Source organism: Callorhinchus milii, unplaced genomic scaffold (genome assembly GCF_018977255.1).
Source record: "Callorhinchus milii isolate IMCB2004 unplaced genomic scaffold, IMCB_Cmil_1.0 Scaffold4, whole genome shotgun sequence".
Lineage (NCBI taxonomy): Eukaryota > Metazoa > Chordata > Chondrichthyes > Chimaeriformes > Callorhinchidae > Callorhinchus > Callorhinchus milii.
This window is the reverse complement of record NW_024704745.1, coordinates 16333398-16355830: the sequence shown is the minus strand read 5'-3', so window position 1 is coordinate 16355830 and position 22433 is coordinate 16333398. Positions and strand designations below refer to the sequence as shown.

Genomic DNA, 22433 nt, shown 5'->3' with positions numbered 1-22433 from the left:
ATTTAATCAAGGTTACATCCTCCACATAAAACCTAAATCCTAAAGGAAATACTGTGAGAATTTTCCCTGAACACTGAGCAAGCAGAAGTTCCCCCTGGTAATTAACTTTCTTCTTATTTACAAAAGATTGGTAAGGTAAAAGGCTTTCCCTTTGAAGCTGCAATGTTAGCTTTCGAATGAGACTTTGGAGTACTGCGTTTTTGCTTCAAAATGTTTGCATGAACATTTCTAGGGATGTCCTCTTGGCGTGAAAGGAGCTATACAAATGTAATTTGTTGTTGTTGCTTTTGGCTGCATAAATTGTATAATTCTTTTACAAAATGAAAATTCAGATCTAAAGTTATCAGCATTTGTAGGACTCTTTCAAGCTCTTTGAGTTTGAATAACAAAGGCAATCCTGAATTAAATGGTATCTCTGCATTTACCTATTTTACTTTATTAATTAAAATTCCCTCACATTTCCCAGCACTGATTTTGTCCATTGTATCAACACGAGAACTCAAATCAGAGTACTATAGGGAGTATCGATCACATNAAAAAATGAAAAGACCTTCAACTAACAGCTACACTATATTCACTATATTGTATTTCCAAACTGTGATGCTATAGTAATTTTGAGGCCTAGTTTAAAATACAGTCTGTCGGTTTCATAACTCTAAATGATTTAAATGCAGTACATTGTTTTAAAAATACAGTACAAGTTTTGATTTATATAGCACAATTCATGTTGGGAGGATGCGCCAAAAGCACCCTGAAAGGTCTTGAAACAGATCTTTCCTTTGGGTGGAGAGGGCAGTAAGCAGGGTGTCCTTGGAGCTGAATTGGCTCCAAAATGGCATGTTTGGCAATGGAATGTCAGGATCGAGCCAACTCTCTGCGGTGATCTCGGGTAATCCAGTTCCTGTGCCATGTGGCTCCTCAGTACTCCAGCGCAGCTCAGCCAGTCTGGCTCATTGGCAAGCTATGCGCACTCTGGGATCCCCAAACCTTGGCTCTTGACAATGTGCACCTAATATTCTCTGGAATTAGGTAAGCAGAATGCATCCATCCATCCAGGGGGAGGGTGTGCATTCCATTCCAATAAATATCTCAGGAAGTTCTATGTATAGGTGAGTAACAGTAGCTGTAGCTACTGTGGAGTCATGAAGCTCAGTGGTTAGAGCACTCGCTTTGCAAGTGAGAGACCCGAGTTCAATTCCAGGCAGAGGGCGAAACCTTGGGCAAGTTTCCTTACTCCACACAGAGCCTAATAATAATCCCTCCAAAACCAAAAACAATAATAAAATTGGGCATTTTCAATCTACGACACTTTGTGGGACATTGCTGTGCGCAATTGGCTGCCGTGTTCGCCCACAAATATACAGTCAATTCACTTTACAGTGTGTTCTGTGAAGCGCTTTGGGACGTCCTCCCGACGTGAAAAGCGCTATATCAAATGCAAGGATTATTATTATTATTAACAGAACTCTCAGTTTTGTTTGATACTTTTTAAGTAGGGCGATGGGTTTTTGCATGTGTCAGACACCTGGCTGACAAAAAAAAATTGAGACAGATCTTGGACAAAGTGAAAGAGGAAGCCATTCAGAGGGGTCAACTGAATAATACTGTTATGACAGAATTCAGTATTTTCACTTTATTAATATCTTTAGTTTTAAATTTAAAAAATAATTTGGAAACTGAGTACTTAATTACAGTTAAGTTTATTTCTGTTCCCTTTGTACTCATTTCATGTTCATTGTGACAAATGATAGTGACCAGTTTAATTGAATTCATAGTTTACATTTCACATTTAACCAGAGACACATTAAACATCATCAAAAAGTTTATATATGTTAAATGCTGTATTCAGCAGATATATTTATTAGCACAAGCTTCTATATACAGTACTAGCATATCAAAAATGTAGCTATGAAAATGTTGTTTTGTTGGTACTATTGTCTGCACTTTCATTTAGAGAAAATCTTTTGTAAATTAGTAAATAATAAATTGTGTGTTTGGATTTCACAGAAATTTCAACAAAAAGTTCACCAGATTTCCAAGCCTGAAAGCCTATCAAGTCTTGACAGCCTAGAGACTGGGGGACAAGAGTTAGTTCACACTAAACCACATGTTTCAATTACCTTTAAAGCAGAAAATGATAAATCATCCAATATAATAAGACCACATCCACCAATAAACAATCTTTTTGATTCTGTGAGTAACAATGTCAATGATGTCCTGAAAAAGGAATATGTAAATGCCTGGATTGGTCATTTAGTTGGTCAAAATGGTGAGACTAATAGGTCTTCCCAGGAAATTAGAATGACAGATCAACTTGATTTAATAAATGCAGAGAATGGTTTGAATAGCAACCAATATATGCTGGAATCTATTCGGAAAAAATTGAATGGCAATGACTTAAACCCAATTGCTGCACTTAAAACACATCAGCATCTACATTCAACTTATTTTCCTAACAGTCAAATTGAAGAGAAAATAGAAGATAGCTGTTCCCACCCTGTACAAAACTATTCGAAAAGTCCAGTTAAAAGTACAAGTTCTATCAGCCAACTGCTAGTCCTGCAGGAATACCTTCCAAAGCCTGGGCTACACCACTTTCAACACCTGAGAAAACAACACAACGTCCATCAAAGCAGGAGAGATTAGAATTTGTGCAGGAAGGGAAAACTGCATCAGTGAATATTTTAAAACAGCCCTCAACACCTGTGCTTTTATCCCCAAGACAGAAATTGGGTAATTTTTCACAAGTGTGCACTGAAAGAACTGAAACTAAGAATGTAAAAGACGGTAGAAAAATCCATGAAATACATCTACAAACAGACACTACAGCAAGTAGTACCAATGATTATTTGTTTTTCACCTCAAACAAAACCATTGATCTTTCCAGCAAAATTGAGGAAAATATTATCCTTTCTGATAAAGATAACTTCAGAGGAGGATCTGATATTAAAGCAGCCAATCACGGATCTGTTCCACCTCAGGTAACTTGTAATTCATGCAAATCTCACTGCGAAAATGATGTGGTCGAGGAAAAGGCAATTGAACTAGCACCAAGCACATCATTGACTACTAAAAGTTTGAAAGCCAGCAAGAATGAAACTAAGAATTGCATTTATGAAAAAAACAATCTAAAACGACTGAAGGGAATACTTAAGAAGGTGTCAAAGTATGACAATTTTCTTTGCAAATCTCGAGTGACTACCACTGGTGTTTTTGGAATTCAGCTGGCATCCTCTGTGAGGGACAGTGTTGAACTAGCAAAAATGAAAGAAAAGGAATCCGAGCCACATCTAACCAAGAAAAAACTGAGGTGGTTTGATGAAATTGAACAAACCAACCAGCTAAAAGGTGGGAAGCTTGAAGAAATGGAAAGTACAGGGCAGATTAAAAAATCAGAATTAAACTATCAGACTCAATTGCAGTCACCAAGTTCACAAATGAATGGCTTTATTGCCAGTGAAAATCCAATTGTAAATAACAAAGAAGCAAAAAGGAACACACCAAGGTCTGATTACAAGACTGCTACGAATTCCAATCTCCTTGGCCACCAGGAAAGTCAGTTTCAGACGCCTGTCACTGTGACAGCTCTTAAAATTTCAGACACAGCCTCTGTTAATCAAGGAGTAGCCTCATTTGTGTCCACTGGATATCACTTTACTAAACCAGCTTGGGCAGCAACAGGGGTCAGAGGCACAAACAGCAATCATTCCAAACCTGAGAAGCCCTCAGTACCAAAAAGACGAACCAAAGTGGTTTGTGGAGCTCGTTCTGCAAAGGCTCAAATTGGTACAGGAGCTACCTACAGGAAAGGTACTATGATCCATCCCCAATCTGTTACTAAAGCAAGTAAAATATTCATGTTTGATGGTAAAATCATTATACCACATCCTCCACCAAAACCTGCCATAAACAAGAAGCAATTTCAGAATCCAGTTGCCACTTTTAGCAGTGGTGGACAATCACAAATAAATCCTGCTGGATTTCCTGCTAACACTATCGACATTTATTCTAGTGCAATGAAAAGAGATATGCCAGAAGAGCATAATAATAGAGGCAGTGCAGTAGTCTCAGACCTTTGGTCACAGGGTGAGCCTTCCAGTGCCATCAGAACATTCACTCCACCCTGCTCAATCTCTCCTGGCGAAAACTGCGCTAAGGCACAATATTTAGTAAATCCTAACCAGGCATTAGATCAACAAATCAACTTAAGGAATTGCACCAGAAGAAGCCCTGTTTATGGAGAGAATGGATTGCGTTTGGATCACACTCCAACTGATGAAGAAATTACACAGCTTTGGAATGGAGTACGCTGTGCTTTGACACAAAGGGACTCAGCAAGTGGTAAGAACTGGATGTAAAATGCTTTTTCTACGAGAAATAGTTATAAATTCCATTGTTATAGTTGGCAAAGTAAATAACTGTTTTACAATAGTAAATACAAAAAAGTAGATAACTTTGGTTTTGCAAACATTGCAATAATTGTATTTTTAAGTTTTAAGGAGTCAATAATAATCCTTGCATTTGATATCGCACCTTATCACATCGTTGAGATGAGTCAAAGTACTTCACAGAATATATTGTAAAGTGGTTTGACTGTATTTTGTGGGCGAATCGTAGCAGCCAATTGTGCATAGAAGTGACCCACAAAAAGTTGCGGATTGAGTGCTCAATTTTTTTTGAGGGTTTCTTACCCTCGAAAAGCGATCCGCCAATTAACTAACAACCAGGATCCCACTTACTGCTAGACAAAAGGAGGTGCATGGAGTAAGACAACTTGTCTAAGATTTTAATTAAAGTTAAACCATTAGCTCTGCACAAACCACAATAATCATCAAACCTCTTCTAATAACTGAATTAATCTCAGCTCTACCATACTTTTGTATGGGCGAGGGGTTCTTTTCTCCTAGTTTATACCTAGAAATGTTTATGGACATAATATGCAGCCTGCTGTACAGAATTGAAGTGGTTTCTTTCCATCCAGCAATTATGATTAATTTGTCATTTGTGCCCATTTTTATTTTTATACAGTCTTGGAAAATTTATATTCATTAGGGAGCCCACTATTGCTATCTTCATAATTTGTGCACAACCTTCACAAGCTATGAAACTGGTGATGTACCTTTAAAACTGCAATGTATAACAATGACATTTCCATTTGTTTTACAAGTGGCGAAGATTCAAAATATAATAGTAATTCCTCACAAATCTAACTACCGAGGTATTACACTTTAACTCTAATCTGTATTCTGTTCTCATGTTTCATTGATTGAAAGTAGGATATTTGGGGATGAAAATTGTCTTATTTTATATTTAATCTTTTTTTGGTCAGGTTTTGTCTGTTACGCAGAAACCAACACCACACTCATAATTATTCCAAATCAGAGATTCATATATGGATCCCATTTAAGCATGGGAATTTCCCTTTGTCTGGATTTTTAAAAATATTTGATCCGTACTTATTTTTAGGATTAAAAGACTGGTTGTACTTGGAGAGAGGCTAAAGGCAGTTTGTGTGATGTTAGAAGTATTGAAGTATATTCTGTGCTTTTATTTTAATTTTAGTACAAAATACCCACCACATCAATCATTTGAACAAATCCAAAACAGTGAGATACAGGACCAACAATGTTGCTTTTGTCTGCACACTTTGTGCATCTGCATTGATGCTGAACATGTTGAACAGACTTCAAAAGCCAACCATCCAAAATGGAAACATTATATCCATTGTTATTATCATGGCTGTGATCTGTTAAAATGAATTATGCCAGCAATCTAGACATCTAGAAGACGTGAAAAGCGCTATATCAAATGCAAGGATTATTATTATTATTATAATCTTGTCATATCCACAAAAGATGCTAAAGCAGAAGAATCTCCAGGCTCATTGAAAATCCATGTTATTGCTGCTCCTGTCTCCCACCCACTAATAGCGTATCTCTGGGATTGGTTCTGAAAGGTACATGGAAATTAAAATAAGCGAGTTAATGTTATAAACCATTGATCCTTTGGGTTTATTTTGCAGTCTCACAACAGAATTTTATGGCAACTTTATATATGAGTAAGTTTAAAATTTTAGGAGCTCTGCAAAACTCTATTAGGATTCTTGGCGGATAATGCATCCAACTCTTCACAAGAGTGTAATGCTGTGTCTACTCTGTTCATGAAGATCAACTAAAACATCAGCCCATAATTTGAATTCTAATGAAGGACAATGTTTGAAATATCAGCTTAGCTTTTTGTTTTCGATGCTGATTGGCCTGCAATTTCCAGTGATTTATTTTGGATTAAGAGCTTCTATAGTTTTCTTCTTCAGTTCAAATACCTGTATGTGGATATCAGTTTTATGGACTTCAAAACTGAATTTGTTTAAGTCCCGCTTCTCCAACAGCTTTTTGCATAAGCAGACTTTCTCCTTCTCTAAGGTGTGACGACGATTGTTTTGCACCTGCTCTATGATCTTGCAAATGGGTCATGATGGAGGCAAACAATAAGCCCCTATGTTACTGAATGTATGTGTGTGTGCGCTCTACCAAGACTTCTAAGTAACTCCTTTGGCATGCTCCAGCAGATTATATACCAAAATAAATACTAACATTATTTACAACAGAGTCATTTAACTAAAGTCAGATATCGATCTGTGTGTCTGTCTTTTAAACATTGATTTGGTTTCTGGGTTAAGTGTATAAAGTTAAAACAAAACAATTGGTGACATGAAATGTAAATTTCCCATTTAAGGTGATTGTGGAAACTATGTAGCATCCTGCAACAATAGCCATACAATAAATCTGCAACCCTCACAGATGATTGTTCCCCATGTAACGATTGATGGAGGCAGCTTGTTCAATAAAGTAAGATCGGCTTCCAGAATGCGTGGATTCTTTTCTGCACCATCCAGTGGTAAGAATATTTCAATGCATTGCAGCACTGTAACTGGGTATCAACAGTGTATATAGTGCTTCATCCCACAGTTGCACCCTCCCCCCCATTCTAATCTTCTTTGAGATGCAGATTAACTTGAGAAGATAGTTTTGCCTCTATGATGTAAATATGCAAAATGCAAAATGGGTGGCAATCAAAAGGGCCCCTAAATTCACTTGCACAGAGCTCTCCTCAGTCCCCAGCCCAAGACAAATTGAGTGCACAATATAACTCCAATAATAATAATAACTTCCCACTCCAAGTCATTTGCTGTAGAAAATCAGGCATTAGTGTGGTTCTCTCATAGAATAAACAAGCATAGTAAGTAGTTTAGATCAGGTCAATAAATGGAGTTAAACTGAAGAAACATCTATTTCCATCTCACAGGCCAAATTATTAATCAGTAAATTATCCACAGTAGTTTAGTTGTCATATTTTATGTAATGCTATTGATGCAATGTTATGAAACATAGCACTAGTATCCATTTATTCTGACTGAAAGAAAACTACTGGAACGATGAGATCAGATGGGCCGAAGAAATTTGCAAAAAGAACATAATTTAAAGTAAAATCAATGCCTATTGCCTATTTATTAAACATATCACTACGATTATGCATGTCTCTTAATCAGCTAACATACTGAGTATTTCAGCTATTCATTTTTGTTTTAACTTTTGATTGCTTTAATTCCTGAAGCTGCTACTAGAAGAAAATACTACACAGAGTCAGCCAATAATGATTTCAAACACAGAGATTTTTTTGAGCAAAGAAGACTGATTCCTGCACGTGAACCTGTTTTGAAAAGACAGGTATCTTCATATTACATCTTGTTTCGTAAAATTATATTGTATCCCAGTACCATAATTTTAGTTTTAGAAAATCTATCCATCAAGGATACCTCAGCCTATACTTATGAGATTGTTGGGTCAGGTGTAAATTTCACTTCTGAATACAAACAGAAGTAATTTTTAATTTTCTCTTGTCTTTTTAGAATTCAGTGAGGAACTTCCAGATAAATCCATATCCAAGTACATTTGAACCAGTTCAAGCAGCAAATTCTGTTCAAAACAGTGAAGAAGGTACATACTTCATCTACAAGTTAGAAGATGATTCATCTGGTGCAGACTGATTCATATGTTTGCATTGTTTCATTGATACCACACACCACTCATTTTTTTTTAGTACAAAGGTAACCAGTTGTAATGAAAACAGTGTCTAGTGCAGCATACAAGTAGGAAGTTATTGGAGCAATGAGGAGGAATATCTGTTATATTATGATAAACAATTGCTTGTCCCTGTTTCTCTTTAAACAATAGTTCTAAAAGGATATGATTAGTGATGCTGTGCAGTGCCACTTATAATGGAATTTTAAGTATTTTAATTTACTATTTGATAATAGAATGGTGGTAACAGGCAAAAAACTATAACAGTTAAAAACCTTGCTTGTGCTTCTAGTTTTGTTTGGTACAAGCAAATACAGCCAATTTTGCAAACTGATACATTCTACCTTTTGTGCCACACTTGTGCTGATTCTGAAGCAAGCATAGCTTATCAGAGTGAGAAAACTGTTGTTTTAAGAACCGAATAAACAATTTTCCTTGCTTATCTTCAGTTTCAGAAAGTACTGCCCAGTTTATGCTAGCAGAAAATCTGGTAAAAATGCATACTCCTGATAATGATATCTTGGCTGCTATGGAAAAGATACAGACACAGCGACGTGCTTTTCTTCAGCACAAAGTACAGCATTTTGGCCTCAGTGCATTATCCTTCGAAGAACAAAAACTTCTCCAATCATTGGATCGTCTCAACCAGAGATTGCAGTGTAAGTGGAATCAATCCAACAAAGGAAAGAATTGTTTACTTTTTGAAGGGTTGCATTGTAGAACCAAATTACAACCACAATTTCTAATTTATTGTTTGGCATCACACGTATCGCAGTGTTGTTTCCATTTTTCATACTGCAAAATGATTCTTGATATTTTACTTTACACAATACTGTAAAATAAGCCAGATGCCATTTGCAAAAGTTATCTAAAGAAGAAAATGGGAATATTACCTTTTTTTTAAGATCAGATTAAACAGCAAGGTGTTTACTGTGGATAACTAACGATGTACAATAGGTTTTGGTGGCCTTCACAGTCCAGTCCAAGTATGCTTCAGTAGGGAAGGTCTGGTCCTTTTTCTCTTCTCCCTTGAGATGCTGTCACCAGAGTCTTGAAAACACTTCTCCAAATAATAATAATCCTTGCATTTGATATAGCGCCTTATCACGTCTTTGAAAATGTACTAAAAAGTGAATTGACTATATATTTTGTGGGCAAAACGCGACAGCCAATTGCATACAGCAGTGTCCCACAAACAGTCGTGGATTGAGTAACTGAATTATTATCATTATTTATTTTTAAAAGTAATCATAGCTAACTCCTCTAATATGGAGATCACCCTTGTTGCTCTCCTCTTCATTGCCTGTAGGACATGGGCAGCTCCCTTGTATCACAGCGACTAGAACTGTACTCAGTACTCCAGGTGTAACCTGGCCAGGATCCCTATCAATATAAATAGACAAGCTAATAGTTTGTGCTGTAATTATTGCTTGGTAGTTTTGGTGAGGTTTAAGCAAAATACTGTATTTGCTGAGTAAATTTAAACAACAATGCTTTGTTCCTCAATCATTATTTAGATGTTCAAGAAACATTTGGGTCTAACCCATCTACTGGCCTTTTACAGATTTCATCTCCTTTTGTAAGTAAAATATATTTTCTTATGCTTGATATTTCTTTCAATTGCATTTTCCTATACCAATTGCAGTTGGTATTGTTTGATATAAGACTCAGAAAGTTTTTTTGGTTAGGAGAGATAAATAGCAGAGCTAATCATAACTTATTTCAAAAGATACCTTTGTTTATTTAAAAATGAATCCAATATTTATTGATTAACTTCCTTTAACTAGAAAAATAATTAGCACACCTAACAGGAACATGGTAAATGATTTCTGTGAGTTTACGCCATGAGAAATAAATAAACCCTAATTGTATATTTGTGATATTTAAACACCACACAAGATCTAAACTCAGTTCTATTTTTGGAAAGAAGGAGATAAAATGTTTATGGCAAAAATCCTTGTAACCAGTAAAGTTCTCCGTCTTAAAGCGTTTATTACTGCAATCAACAAAAATAAATGTATGTGGAACCTTCAGGCAAGGGGAAGAAACACACACAGTGACTGATAAATTGCTTTTGTCTTTGTCCTGCTATAACTGTGGTGTAAAATTAGTCCTGTCAAAATATGGATTGAGGTTTAGCATATCTGTTACTTTCGGCCACAAAATATACAGTCAATTCACTTTACAGAATATTCTGCGAAGTGCTTTGAGACTTCTCGAAGATGTGATAAGGAGCTATATCAAATGCAAGGATTATTGTTATTATTATTTCAGAGTCTTGCTTGTCAGATTGGTTTCCAGTTCCATCCTGCTGTTTGTACCATCTAATCACAAAAATGTTCATTTAGTTTCTTTTGGCTTAAATGTTCAAATTACATTAATAACCAATCAGCCTAGACTCCTACTATTCACGTTAAATCTAGTTAAATACTTATCCCAAGATGCCACTTTGAAAGATGATATTTACAATTTATATTTTCTGGAAAAATTATACTTTTCCTTTTGACATGTTTGATTTATTTAATTGCAAACTTCCTGACCAAATGTTTCTTTCAGACTGTACAAACTGGGATTTCTGGCCAAGCATCCAGGCCAGGACAAGAGGTCACTTCTACACAGAGACCTCAAAGCCTCTCTGCTGATAATCATGTGCGCATTCAGAGGAGGTAATAAAGAAATGGACTATTCTCTACTGGCAACTTCCTGTGAGGTGCTGCACATAATTTACTCTGTAGAATGGACTTTTTTTCTGAGTACATTTTTCAATTAAAGAATATAAAGTATGAAGTTTATTATGCACTTTAAAAAAAAAGCCAATTTATTTTTTTAGTCAGTTGTTTGTTATAAATGTTATCTTACCTCAGTGACTGTAAGAGAGAAGTACATCAACATCAACTAGCACACTTTCCTGTGTTGACACAGAAAATATTAGAAGAAAGTGCTTGGAATATTCTACCTGACTGATGTGACAGGAAAATATTTTGTGTTGCATGTGATCCCTGGAGTTATTTGTAGTTGGATGACTTGAGCTATTTTGCTCCAAGTTCAGGTGTTCAAGATTACTTTTTGACATGTGGTAATACATTTTCTGCAGATGCTCACATGGGCAACCCAGTGAGAGAAAGCCAAAGACAGCTTAGCCTGTCTGATTCCTCACACGGATTACCAAATGAGAGTTACTTGATTTAACACCAGTGTGCTTCTTTATCAATGACCTAGTAAATTATTTAATAAACTTATCACATACACGTTATTTTGGAAGTAGACCCAATACGGACTGGATTTTTGTTTGGATAAAGTTTGAAAATATTTACTAATTTAACATTGGTTCTTTCATTCAAAACAATTAACACAATCAAGTATGAGAATGCTTTGTTTGATAGATGAAGCTGCAAGCACTCACTGCTATAGAGTAGCCATACCAATAATAATAATAATAATATAATAATCCTTGCATTTAATATCTCGTTCATGTGAATCCTGCGTTTGGATTCTGTTTAAAAATCAGTTTCTACACCCGCACTATCAAATAGAAAATGATTTAAAGAAATCAAGATAATGCCCTTAAGAAAGAAAGACTTGATCTCACATTTGTTTCTTCTACCTCCACTGTCTAATTTCTAACGATGTATTACTTCTAAGTAAATCAAATATTTTTTAAAATGTAGCACACAATGCCCAAGCATCTCCATTGTCAATACTAGAGAAAAGCAATTACTGAAGCTCTGATGCATTAACCTTCCCCTCTTAGACATCGACTAATGATATTCTGTTGTTTGTCACTTAAAAACTTTGTGGATGGTTGGCCCAGTCATTATGTGGTGACTATTACTGTAATATTTTTTTCAGAAAAAAGTTTTCTTCTTCGAGCACTTAAATATGAACAGTATAGAGCATTATCCTCAATTATTTCTTTAATTCTATGTTTTGGCATTAGTTAAGTTACAGTTTTAAAAAAAAATCAATGCTGAATGCTCTGTGGGTACACAGAATAATGTTAATTACAGCTTTGAAAGTAAGTAACTACTTGGTGATTTAGTATTTTGGTAATATTGTCCTAGTATATTGCTCTAGGCACCACATTATAGAACAGATATAAAGCTACAGAGTGGTTGCAGTCTAGATTCACTGAGATAAATCTGCCAGCAAGCATATAGTTATGACCAAAGGCTCAAAATACTATAGAGTAAAATTCACTGAAACAGGGAAAGTTGAGGATATCTATAAAAGTGTACAACAACAACAAAATTACATTTGTATAGCGCCTTTCATGTGTATGAAAGGGTTTGTGAGGATAAATAGTAAAAGATTATTTACACCGATTGATGAATCATAGCAAGAGGCATAAATCCAAGGTCATTATTGGAAGCATAACACTACCACTATGAAACTGAGGCTAAATTATATAATTTAAAAGGAATTATCATAATAATCCTTACAAATGACATAGTGCCTTTCATGTCAGCACAATGTCCAAAAAGCGCTTCACAAGGTTGTACTATAAAGTGCAGTGATGGTCTTTTGTGGACGAATTAGATTTTGAATTTGAAGACATAAAAGGGAATGAGGAAGAACAGGAGATTGGGTTAAAGTAGATAACTCCAGTTGGGAGTTAGAATGACACAGGCACTTTTCTTCCTCTGTGCTATATTTTGTATAATTTGCAGCAGTTATGATTTTAAATATAATAAGCAACATTTTTTGACTTTGGAACTATGATTCTATGATAAGTAGAATCCTATATGTTGTCTCTCTCCGTAGATGCAAAAAGAGTGCAATAGTCTTTGGTGTTTGATTAAATGCACAGATTATTTGCACAGCATAACTGCATTGCTGTAAATCACTCTTTCAGTTCTTACTGTCTCTATGCAAACCTATCAAGAACAGGCTTGCAGATTGTATCTGGTCTTGCAGCTGTTCTCAATAGATCAGCGAGATATAGAATCTGATTTTTCTCGTTGATCAGAACCATTTGGTTTCAGATTTGTTGAACTTTGTACCACATTGAACAATCTGTTGGTTCACTCCGTAAAAATTCTGTTCTTGTTGTCGGGGTGGCCGGAAGAACTGGTATTTCTTACTTATACTGAACGAGATTCTTACCTCTCAGTTTACATAAGAAACCTGCAGGTGTGCATTTGTAGTGGTTTATGTATCTAGCATGAATATGTAAATGTATTTTGATAGTGTCCTTTTTACAATGCTAATCTGAAATTGAAGCTTTTTAATATATATTGAACACAGAAAGTTTACTTCACTAATGATGTTAACATTATGCTGTAATTGAAGAGTTTTGCATTGTGATTTGAAATCAATATAGTGTAATCAGAAAGAGGATAAACCTAATTTAAAGTATTCAATGAAATCTGTAAACCCCACTTATAATCCAATTTTAGCATTGATTTGACATCACAAAGATTTGGGAAAATGTTGCTTGTTGCTATCAGAATGGCAGTGCATTAATCTGCATGTATGTCCAAATTATTAAATTGATTCCAAATTAAGTGCTGTAAAAGGACAATGTTACGCCAGTCTACCTGTTCACATTCACTCTACTGCAGAAAGCGATGTCACACCACTTTCTGCAGCATTTAAAGGAGCACAAACTTGGATTTTGCTTTGTTCCATTGTTGCTTTATTGTAACCATTTCAAAGTGCTGAGCATTAACCCTGCTTTACAAACAGTTTTGTTTGATCAAATTGTTACAGGACTCCCAACTTCAGACATTGTCTGATATATTTAAGTTTGCAACATTCATGCTTAATTATACAAGATCTGTAAGAATCTTAATTACTGCCTGATTAATGCTGTTGACGTGTACCATTATCTGAAATGTATTTGCCTTACATATTCTGATCCAATTGCTCAATTAATTTTTTAACAGAACAAATCTACATTTATAATATCTAGTATCATAAATACATCTAATCTCTTGAAAATGAGAAAACTGATATAAAATATAGTATTTGAGAAAACATTAGTCTGCAATCTTAACTACAGACTGTAATTTGTGCTCCTATTCTTTAAGTTGCATACTTACGGTTTAGAATAAACAGGAAATAGGAACTTTCATTATTCATCTGAGGATAATTACAAATATGACACCGAGGTTACTATGAAATATGATACCTCAGTGATCTTAAACACATCCAAGTTACAATCCTGACTGACTTACACAGGTTTTGTGAACCCATCACCTCCATCTTGGCTTGACTCCACTGGCTCTCTATCGAATTCAAGATTTTTGTCCTAGCTTTTCCTCCACAATTTCGCTCCACCCTAATTCTGTGACCTTATTGCCCCAACCACTCCCTCCGGTCAGCAAACACTGATCTGCTTCATGTCTACTATATGATCCCATTATTACCTCCACCACTGGGTTGAAGGGATAGGTTTTCACGAGGCAATAAAAGACAGCTTGAGAGGGGCATGGTGGAGGTTTCAAGGAAGAGATGAATTAATTCCTTCTCTGAGTGAATGTTTCAAAAACAAATGTCTAATAGTAACGTTTGTATACATTTACCATATGTATTTCCTGCTAATCCAATTAAACCAATCATTATTTATAATTCAGTGGTATGGAGATGAATATATTGTTGCAACTGCTGGCATCAATATGCCTGACTTCAAGCAGAGTGAAGTGGGCTGCTCTCATAGTTCATGAACCTGTCTTATCTAAAGCACTCTAAGTGATTCTCTCTTTAAAGACAAGTTACTTATTCTTATCAATTATTCTCATGGGAATGATAGAACAAATGTTATATTTCTATGGGTTCTTCAGTCAGGCAATTTGATGTGTATTCACCAATACAATACCTGATTTTTCTGTATATTGCAATATACAAAAATGTGTTTGTGCATGTATGGTGATGCATTAACAGGGCTCATTGGTGTTGAGAGTGAGTTTTAAAATTCCTACATTGCAATTTCCCAATCCTGGCTAAGTCATCAGAGGCATCAAAGAAACAAAAAGAAAAAAGATTCTTTGCATTTGATATAGCGCCTTATCACGTCTTCAAGGCATCTCAAAGCGCTTCACAGAATATACTGTAAAGTAGATTGACTGTATATTTTGTGGGTGAAACGCGGCAGCCAATTGCTGACAGCAGTGTCCCACAAACAGTCGTGGATTGAGTGACCAATTTATTATTATTGTTTTTTTGAAGGAATTATTACCCCCAGAAAAGCGATCCACCAATCGACTAACAACCTGGTTCCTACTTACTGCTAGGTAATGAGTGGTGGGTAGAGTATGGAAACTTGCCCAATGTTTCGCCCTGCCGGGAATCAAACCCAGGTCTCTCGCTCGGGAGGCGAGTGCTCTAACCACTGGGCTACAGAACTCCAAAAGCTAATAAAGACTACGAATGCTCAACTCAAGAGCAACACCCTTGCCCTCAGACCCCACTCTTGAATGGTACTAGAAAAGTTAAAGAAATAAAAGCTGAGAGCTCTCCAGCAGATGAAACCAAGGCATGAACAGTTAAACAAACCTGAAATTTCTTTCTTTTTATCTCTTTCTTGTCTTTCTTGTTGCTTCACTGCCTCAAGGTCGTCATAATACAAATACATGATTTTAAAATTGAAAAGTTCGCAATGGAAGAATGTTGTGCAGGTTTATTTATTAAGCGATATATCTCCCTGTCTGTTTTTCAAAAGATCCAAAGTACAGCAAAATTATCTGGATTATAGATATATTGTATCAATACATTAACAAATTTTAACTTAGTACGTAATATAAAAGCTGTGCCAAGATATTTTCAGTTTGGGAAACTATCTGTCATAGTTTACCTTAACAAGTGAAACAGTGGCTTGGTTGTGTAGATATGATTGTGATTGTAAAAACTTAGCCTCACCTTTAACAAGTTTAGCACAAATTCAAATATATTCCAAGAATGTTTGGGATTGGTCTCCAGGCTCCACCTTCAGAGCAAATCAAGGCAGAATAGATTCCAAAAGAGCTTTGGATAAGGAAGCCCTTTGGCCCATTCACTCTCATCCTTCCAGATACCAGCCTTCCCTTCCTCCCATTTACAGCATTGAGCTGCTTCTTAAATCAGTGTGTGCTGCATTGTTGGAGGTTCTGTCCTTCAGATGAGATGTTAAACGTGTCTGCTTGTATGGTTGGACATTAAAGATCACATATCACTATTCAAACAGAGAAAGGAGTTTCTCCTGGTGTCCCAGCCAACAATCACCCAAATAAAATAGGTTACTCATTGCATGGCTGTTTGTGGACCATTGCTAATAGTTACTCAAAAATAGTTGCCACAATGCCCAGATTGAAAAATACACAGTCAATCTACTTTACAGTATATCCTGTGAAGCAATTTGAGACATCCTCCGGAAGTGAAAAGCATTATATCAAATGTAAGGATTATTATTACTTGCATTAAACACAAATAAAATAGTTTTTTTAATAATAATCATCCTTGTATTTGATATAGTGCCTGTGACATCAATATATCAAAGCAGTCCCACAGAACTGCATTGGGCTGTCAACCTAGAATACCCCTTCTACATGCCTAATTTACAGATATGTTAGCAAGTGCACTGCACTGACCTTTTGACTGGGAATTATAATTAACAATAATAATCCTTGCATTTGATATAGCTTATTATCGCATCACTGAGACATCTCAATGCGCTTCACAGGATATACTGTAAAGTAGATTGACTGTGTATTTTTTGTGTGAAACACGGCAGGCAGTTTGCACACAGTGTCCCACAAACAGCGATGGAATGAGTGACTTTTTTTATTTGGGGATTATTGGTCAGCACATTGGAAGCAACTTCCATCTTTTTTCTCTCCCTTCTCTAGAGCCCTAGGATATTTAATGTCAATCTGAACAGGCAGACGGAACCCTCGGTTTAAAGTCTCATCCGAAGGACAGTGCCTCCAACCATGCCACACACCCCTAGCACTGCATTGGAGTGTCAGTTTAGACTATGCGAGTCCAAGTCCCAATGTGGGGCTTGAACCCACAACCTTCTGACTCAGAAGAGAGAGTGCTACTATTGAGCTGAAGTTATCAAATTCAATGAATGGTATGCAAAAGGTTTTAATGGCTACAAATGATTTGGTTCCTGTGTCAACTCTGCACCAGTAAGATCAAGGTGAACCTAGCACAACCTAGCACAGGTGAACCTCTTGTCTGCACAGTGGCAATTGTGGAAGCTTTCACAAAGAAGCTAAATTAAAGAGAACAAGGTACCTGTTCACACTGGGACTTGATCCCACATACTAAACATAGAGATTTGTTAAGAAGAAAACAGGTTATGAACATATCTTTTAGTGTTTTTTTTTCTATGTATATTTTCATGAACAATAAGAAATTCAATAGTATGAAAGTTGCAATAGATTAATATATATATGTATATACATATGTGTGTATTTGAACCCAGTAAGATGTCTGTAAATATGCTACATGCACTGTGTATAACATTAAAATAAATGTATATCAGGTATGTATGTACATTATAAACTTATGCACGTTTCCCACACATACCAATGCAGCTCGCTAAAGGGCTTCTAACAATTGAAGATAACAGTAACGCGTGACTATCCTATGGTGGGGCGGGGGAGCTTGGTCTCCCTGGAGCTGAACTTCCTGTGGCTGATTCCAACGTGATGTGCTTGACAATGGAATGACAGGGTCACATCAACCCTCTGTAACAATCTTGGTAACCCATTTACTTAGCCAGCCTGGCTCTTCAACTGGAGCAGATTCTTGTGCCTAAGACTAGGTAAACAGAGTGCATCCTTCTGGAGTGGGTGGGGGGCGGGTGGCGGGGAAAAAGTGGGCATTTTTCCATGTGTCAACAGAGCAAAACAGGACAAAGCTTCACTTCAGCTCCCACAATCAGTTTACACCAGATTAAATACAGACCTTTTTTGATGTAACAGGGGAAGCATCTTCCTTTTCAGGATGAGACTGGGTGTGGTAGAAGGTTGAAACGTTATCTACATGAACCATGGTCAAAAGCGTCAGTGGCAAATAGTATGCTGCTTTTGGACAAACTTCTCCATGCCACTCTCCCCATCTCGTCCTAAAATGTCAGCTTGCCTATAATCTTCTCACATGTTACAACCACTGACATTGTTCCACATGGTATCCTGTAAATGGCACTGAACTATCAACAAAGTGTCTTGTCAAAGTTCATCATGTACTCAGTATAGCCCCAGTTAAAGACTAGTTCCACGATAAATGTACTGGTGAGTATTGAGACTAAGTATGCAACATGTGCAGCCACCTTGAAGGCTGGAGTCATTTCATTAATACCTGCATTGTCTCTCGGCAATAGAGAACAAGCCGTAAATGATGAAATCCCTTTGATGAGTGCAAAATTCACACAAACAAAAACGTGAGGAGAGTAATGATTTCAACATTTTTGGGGGTGTTGGGATCCTCAGAGTGGTCGTAATAGAAACCCATTGCAGCTTGCCTGAGCCTGTTTTGCAAGGGGATGTTGAGGTGTGATGAAATTTTATTGTTCTCTTTTAACAGAAACTTGGCAAATACTATCTATGGCATGCAGAGGTTTGCTTTTATACTTTGTAAAACTGTAACCGATTTCCCAGTAATGGGGCCTCACTTGACAAACAGTCAAACAAGGAATCATGAATTTTTTTTGCGAGTAAGCTCTTCACAACATTGTACTGTAAAAATGTAATTCTTTTGAACAGTTACTCTAACAAGAAGAATGTATGCAAAGGTGTGTGAAGTAACTTGGTGGCTTGCATTGTATCCTCAGTATCAGGATATAAAACTAGAGATTAATTTATAATTCACGCAGATCGTACTTCTCTTATGCAACCCACTGATTGATCAGGAGAACTGCCTCAGGTTGTACATCTATACCCTCCCAGTGCACATGTGGTCAGAATTTAGTTGGAGTCTATGATCATCTAAAGGGGAGTATCGTTGCTTTGAATTAAAATTACCTTTTAAATTATGAGATGAAAGAAAGGAACTAATTATGCCCTTGGACTGAAATGTGAGTGTTTAATGAGCGGTCAGTGAGAAAATAATTTTTCTGTTTCTTTCTAATTGATAACAGTGGACAATAGCTTTGAGCGAACTATGTTAGTGCCACAAAGTGCAGATTCAGTGATAATGATTTGCTGAGGCTTTTAGCAGTGGCATAAGAACATATTATGAAAAATATGGCACACCCCACCTATACTGCACCAAAGTGTCAGGAACTCTGCTATTTCTAGTTTATGTTTGTCTTTCTGTAAGCATTTTCAGTATTGATTTAATCTTCCAAAACTCTTCCAAAATAATACTGCATGATATATTCTGCGGTATTTATTTAGCAGCAAACATAGAGGCTGCCACAATATCCTGTGATAATGAAGGCCTGTTTCAAGATTATTTTGTTTACTGCACTTTCAGTCATCTTTCCCCTCCCCACTACTTTTGGCTCCCACCACCGGCTTGGGTGCCTAGCCTGCATTGTCAAGCACTTTAATACATCCTCCCGGAGTAAAATGAGCTATATAAATGTAAATTGTAAATGTATAATGTTATTCAACAGTTTTGACAAAGTAGCTTTTTAGGATGAGACACTTGTAATGGTTTTGGTCCTGTCTTTCTGGAAGCATGAGATCAAGCAGTTTTAAAGGGGGTTCAAGAGCAGAGAAACCTGAGGGTTCATATACACAGATTTTTGAAGGTAGCAGGCAAGGTTGATAGAGCTGTTAAAAAAGCATACAGGATCCTTAGCTTTATAAAGAGAGGCAAAAGGAGGAAGTTGTACCAAACCTTGAGCTGAGATCTAAACTGGTCAGCTTGAGTATTGTGTCCAATTCTGGGCACCACACTTTAGGAAGGATATCAAGGCCTTAGAGAGGGTGCAGTACAGATTTACCAGAATGGTACCAGGGATGAGGGACTTTAGTTATGTGGAGAGACTAGAGAAGCTGGGATTGTTTTCCTTAGAGCAGAGAAGGATAAGATGAAATCTAATAGAGGTGTTCACATTTATAAGGGATTTTGATAGATTCTCCCAATCTATCAGAGTGGATAGGGAGAAATTGTTTCCAATGGCAGGTGGGTCGGTAATCAGGGGACATAGATTTCAGATAATTGTCAAAAGAACTAGAGGGGAGATGAGGAGAAATGTTTTTACACAGAGAGTTGTTACGATCTGGAATGCATTGCTTGAAAGTGTGGTGGAAACAGATTCAATAAAAACTTTCAAAAGGGAACTGGATAGATACTTGAAGAGGAAAAATTTGCAAGAATATGGGGAAAGAGTGGGGGAGTGGGACTGATTGGGTAGCTCTTCCAAATAGTTGGCACAGGCACGATGAGCCGAATGGCCTCCTTCTGTTCTGTAATATTCCATGATTCTATGATTCTAAGCAGGCCGAAAGGCCTTTCTCATCCAAATCAGTCTTGTGACCATCTGTGAAATCAGTTGATAAAGGGTTCTTGAGAGTGACTCAGGGATGACTATCTCCCTAATTTGTTCTTCCATTGACGCAGCCTGGCGTAGACTGTGTAACCCCCTACTCCCCCACACCGCCACCTCCGGCATCTCCATCCTGGTTGACATCAGCTGGAACTCAGCAGCTAAATCCATGGCCCATTGTTCTATAGCACAGCATGTTGGTTCTCAGATGTAACATAAGGTTGCATTTTTTAAACAAAAAGAAATATGTTTTTTGAAAAGAATGTTATGAACATTATAGCATTTTTGGCAACTGAAGCCTGCCTGCTCCCAAACTGACCTTGTGCAATTGCTGTTTCGCAAGGTAATATAGCCCTTGATCCACTGTCTGAACAAAAGCTTTATTCACTCAAAGGTGCTTTGAAATCCTGCAGATCATACTTGGCAGATTGGTATTCTTTTGCTTGCATCTCCTTGCTATTAATTTCAGTGATAGTCGGGTAAAACTATAATTAACTAAAGTTGCTCAAAACTGGTATTTTTGTTTTGGTTAAGTTGTGATTCTGATTGTATTCTGTCTTGTCGGGATTACAGCAATTCATTACACACGCAGTCATCTCAACTCCACCTGAACCAATCTGGAGATCTGTGATTTTTCGTTTGATTAGGATTATATCCATTGCGGTCAAGAGTGTGACAGAGAGAAGCTTGTGGCATATTTGTAGTAACGTAACTCTGCTTTCGGAAGTATTTCAGCATTTTCAAATGTCATCTCAACCTATAAATTGCCTAAGGAAAGAAGTCAACGTGCTCAAATAGTCAAGTTCAGAGATAGAGATAAAAAAAATCGTAATCCTTCCATTTGATATAGTGTCTTTCACATTGGGAGATGCCCTAAAGCGCTTCACAGGATATATGTAAAGTATAGTGACTGTGTGTTGTGGGGACAAACAGGATAATAAGGTTATTTTGTGTTTTAAGGTCTTCAATTAAACGTAGTTCATTTAGAATACAGCGATGCATTAATTATCTGACATAATGGAAGGCCCTCTCTAAGAATAGTTGTGTTTGGCAGATCTTTGAGATGCCACTGTACAACTGTAATACAACTGTATGACACGTTTTAAAATGCAATGAATATGAAACACTTCTGCTTTAATAAAACATGCTGAAACAATGAAATCTGCAGGAAATTATAGTTAAAATAAAGTTATTTCTGCTGAAAATATTTATGAAATATATTTATATTTGAATGGGATTGGGAGCTTGGGGCTGAGTTTTAGAATAACTCTAAATGCATTGTATTTCAACAGTTTGAACGTTTATCTGTAATCCTTGACTGCCCTCTTCCCCTCCCCCAATAAATTATGCTGTGGTCTCTAGATAGTACTGTCAAGTTGTATGCATTAGCATTGACTTATGTTACTGGATTACCTGGATGAAGGATTCCCCTGACAATCAATAAAGATTTAGAGATTTATTTCTGATCTAGACAACCTCAAGGTTGTGGAGTGTCTTTTCTCTCATTAACATCCTATGGTGTGTTATTCATGTTACTTTGATAGGTATTAGTCTGTCAATTTAGATGCTATTTCTGAGACAGATCTTTGAGGCTTATGTTTTCTTCAGTCCTCATTTCCTGATTTGTGGGACAAATGGTCTGGTCTGCAGAGTTGGGAGGCAAAGGAAGCTGGGAGCAGAGTAGGGGAAGTAACCAGGGAGAGAAATGGAGCATGGTAAGTAATTAGGTCATAAGTTTCAGTGTGAGTCTTGCTGACAAAGGTTGGAAGTTTTTGCCAATTTGGATTAATCTTTGAAGCGCTGTAGTCATTTTCCTACCCTACACATTCTTTTGATTTTTTTCTCTGAAACAATCTGAAACATATGGAATACAGGCGCATCAGGACATTACCCCATGTGAAGGGCGCTATAAAAATGCAAGTTATTGTTGT

At 36.7% G+C, this 22433-nt stretch overlaps 1 protein-coding gene and 1 non-coding gene across 2 annotated transcripts in view; one reads left to right on the top strand and one right to left on the bottom strand.

Moving 5' to 3' along the window:
- Window positions 1-16970, top strand: part of cep126 (centrosomal protein 126) — a 37854-nt gene extending 20884 nt beyond the window's left edge. The window contains exons 6-14 of the mRNA XM_042334074.1: window positions 2008-2269; window positions 2749-4341; window positions 6736-6897; window positions 7615-7727; window positions 7910-7997; window positions 8531-8740; window positions 9599-9660; window positions 10638-10747; window positions 16904-16970. Coding sequence (XP_042190008.1) covers window positions 2008-2269; window positions 2749-4341; window positions 6736-6897; window positions 7615-7727; window positions 7910-7997; window positions 8531-8740; window positions 9599-9660; window positions 10638-10747; window positions 16904-16931 — 2628 coding nt within the window. The 3' untranslated portion in view covers window positions 16932-16970. The remainder of the gene's footprint in view (window positions 1-2007; window positions 2270-2748; window positions 4342-6735; window positions 6898-7614; window positions 7728-7909; window positions 7998-8530; window positions 8741-9598; window positions 9661-10637; window positions 10748-16903) is intronic.
- trnag-ccc lies at window positions 15355-15426 on the bottom strand. Its single transcript has one exon. It is a non-coding gene; the product is annotated as a tRNA-Gly (tRNA).
- Window positions 16971-22433: the final 5463 nt, after the last annotated feature.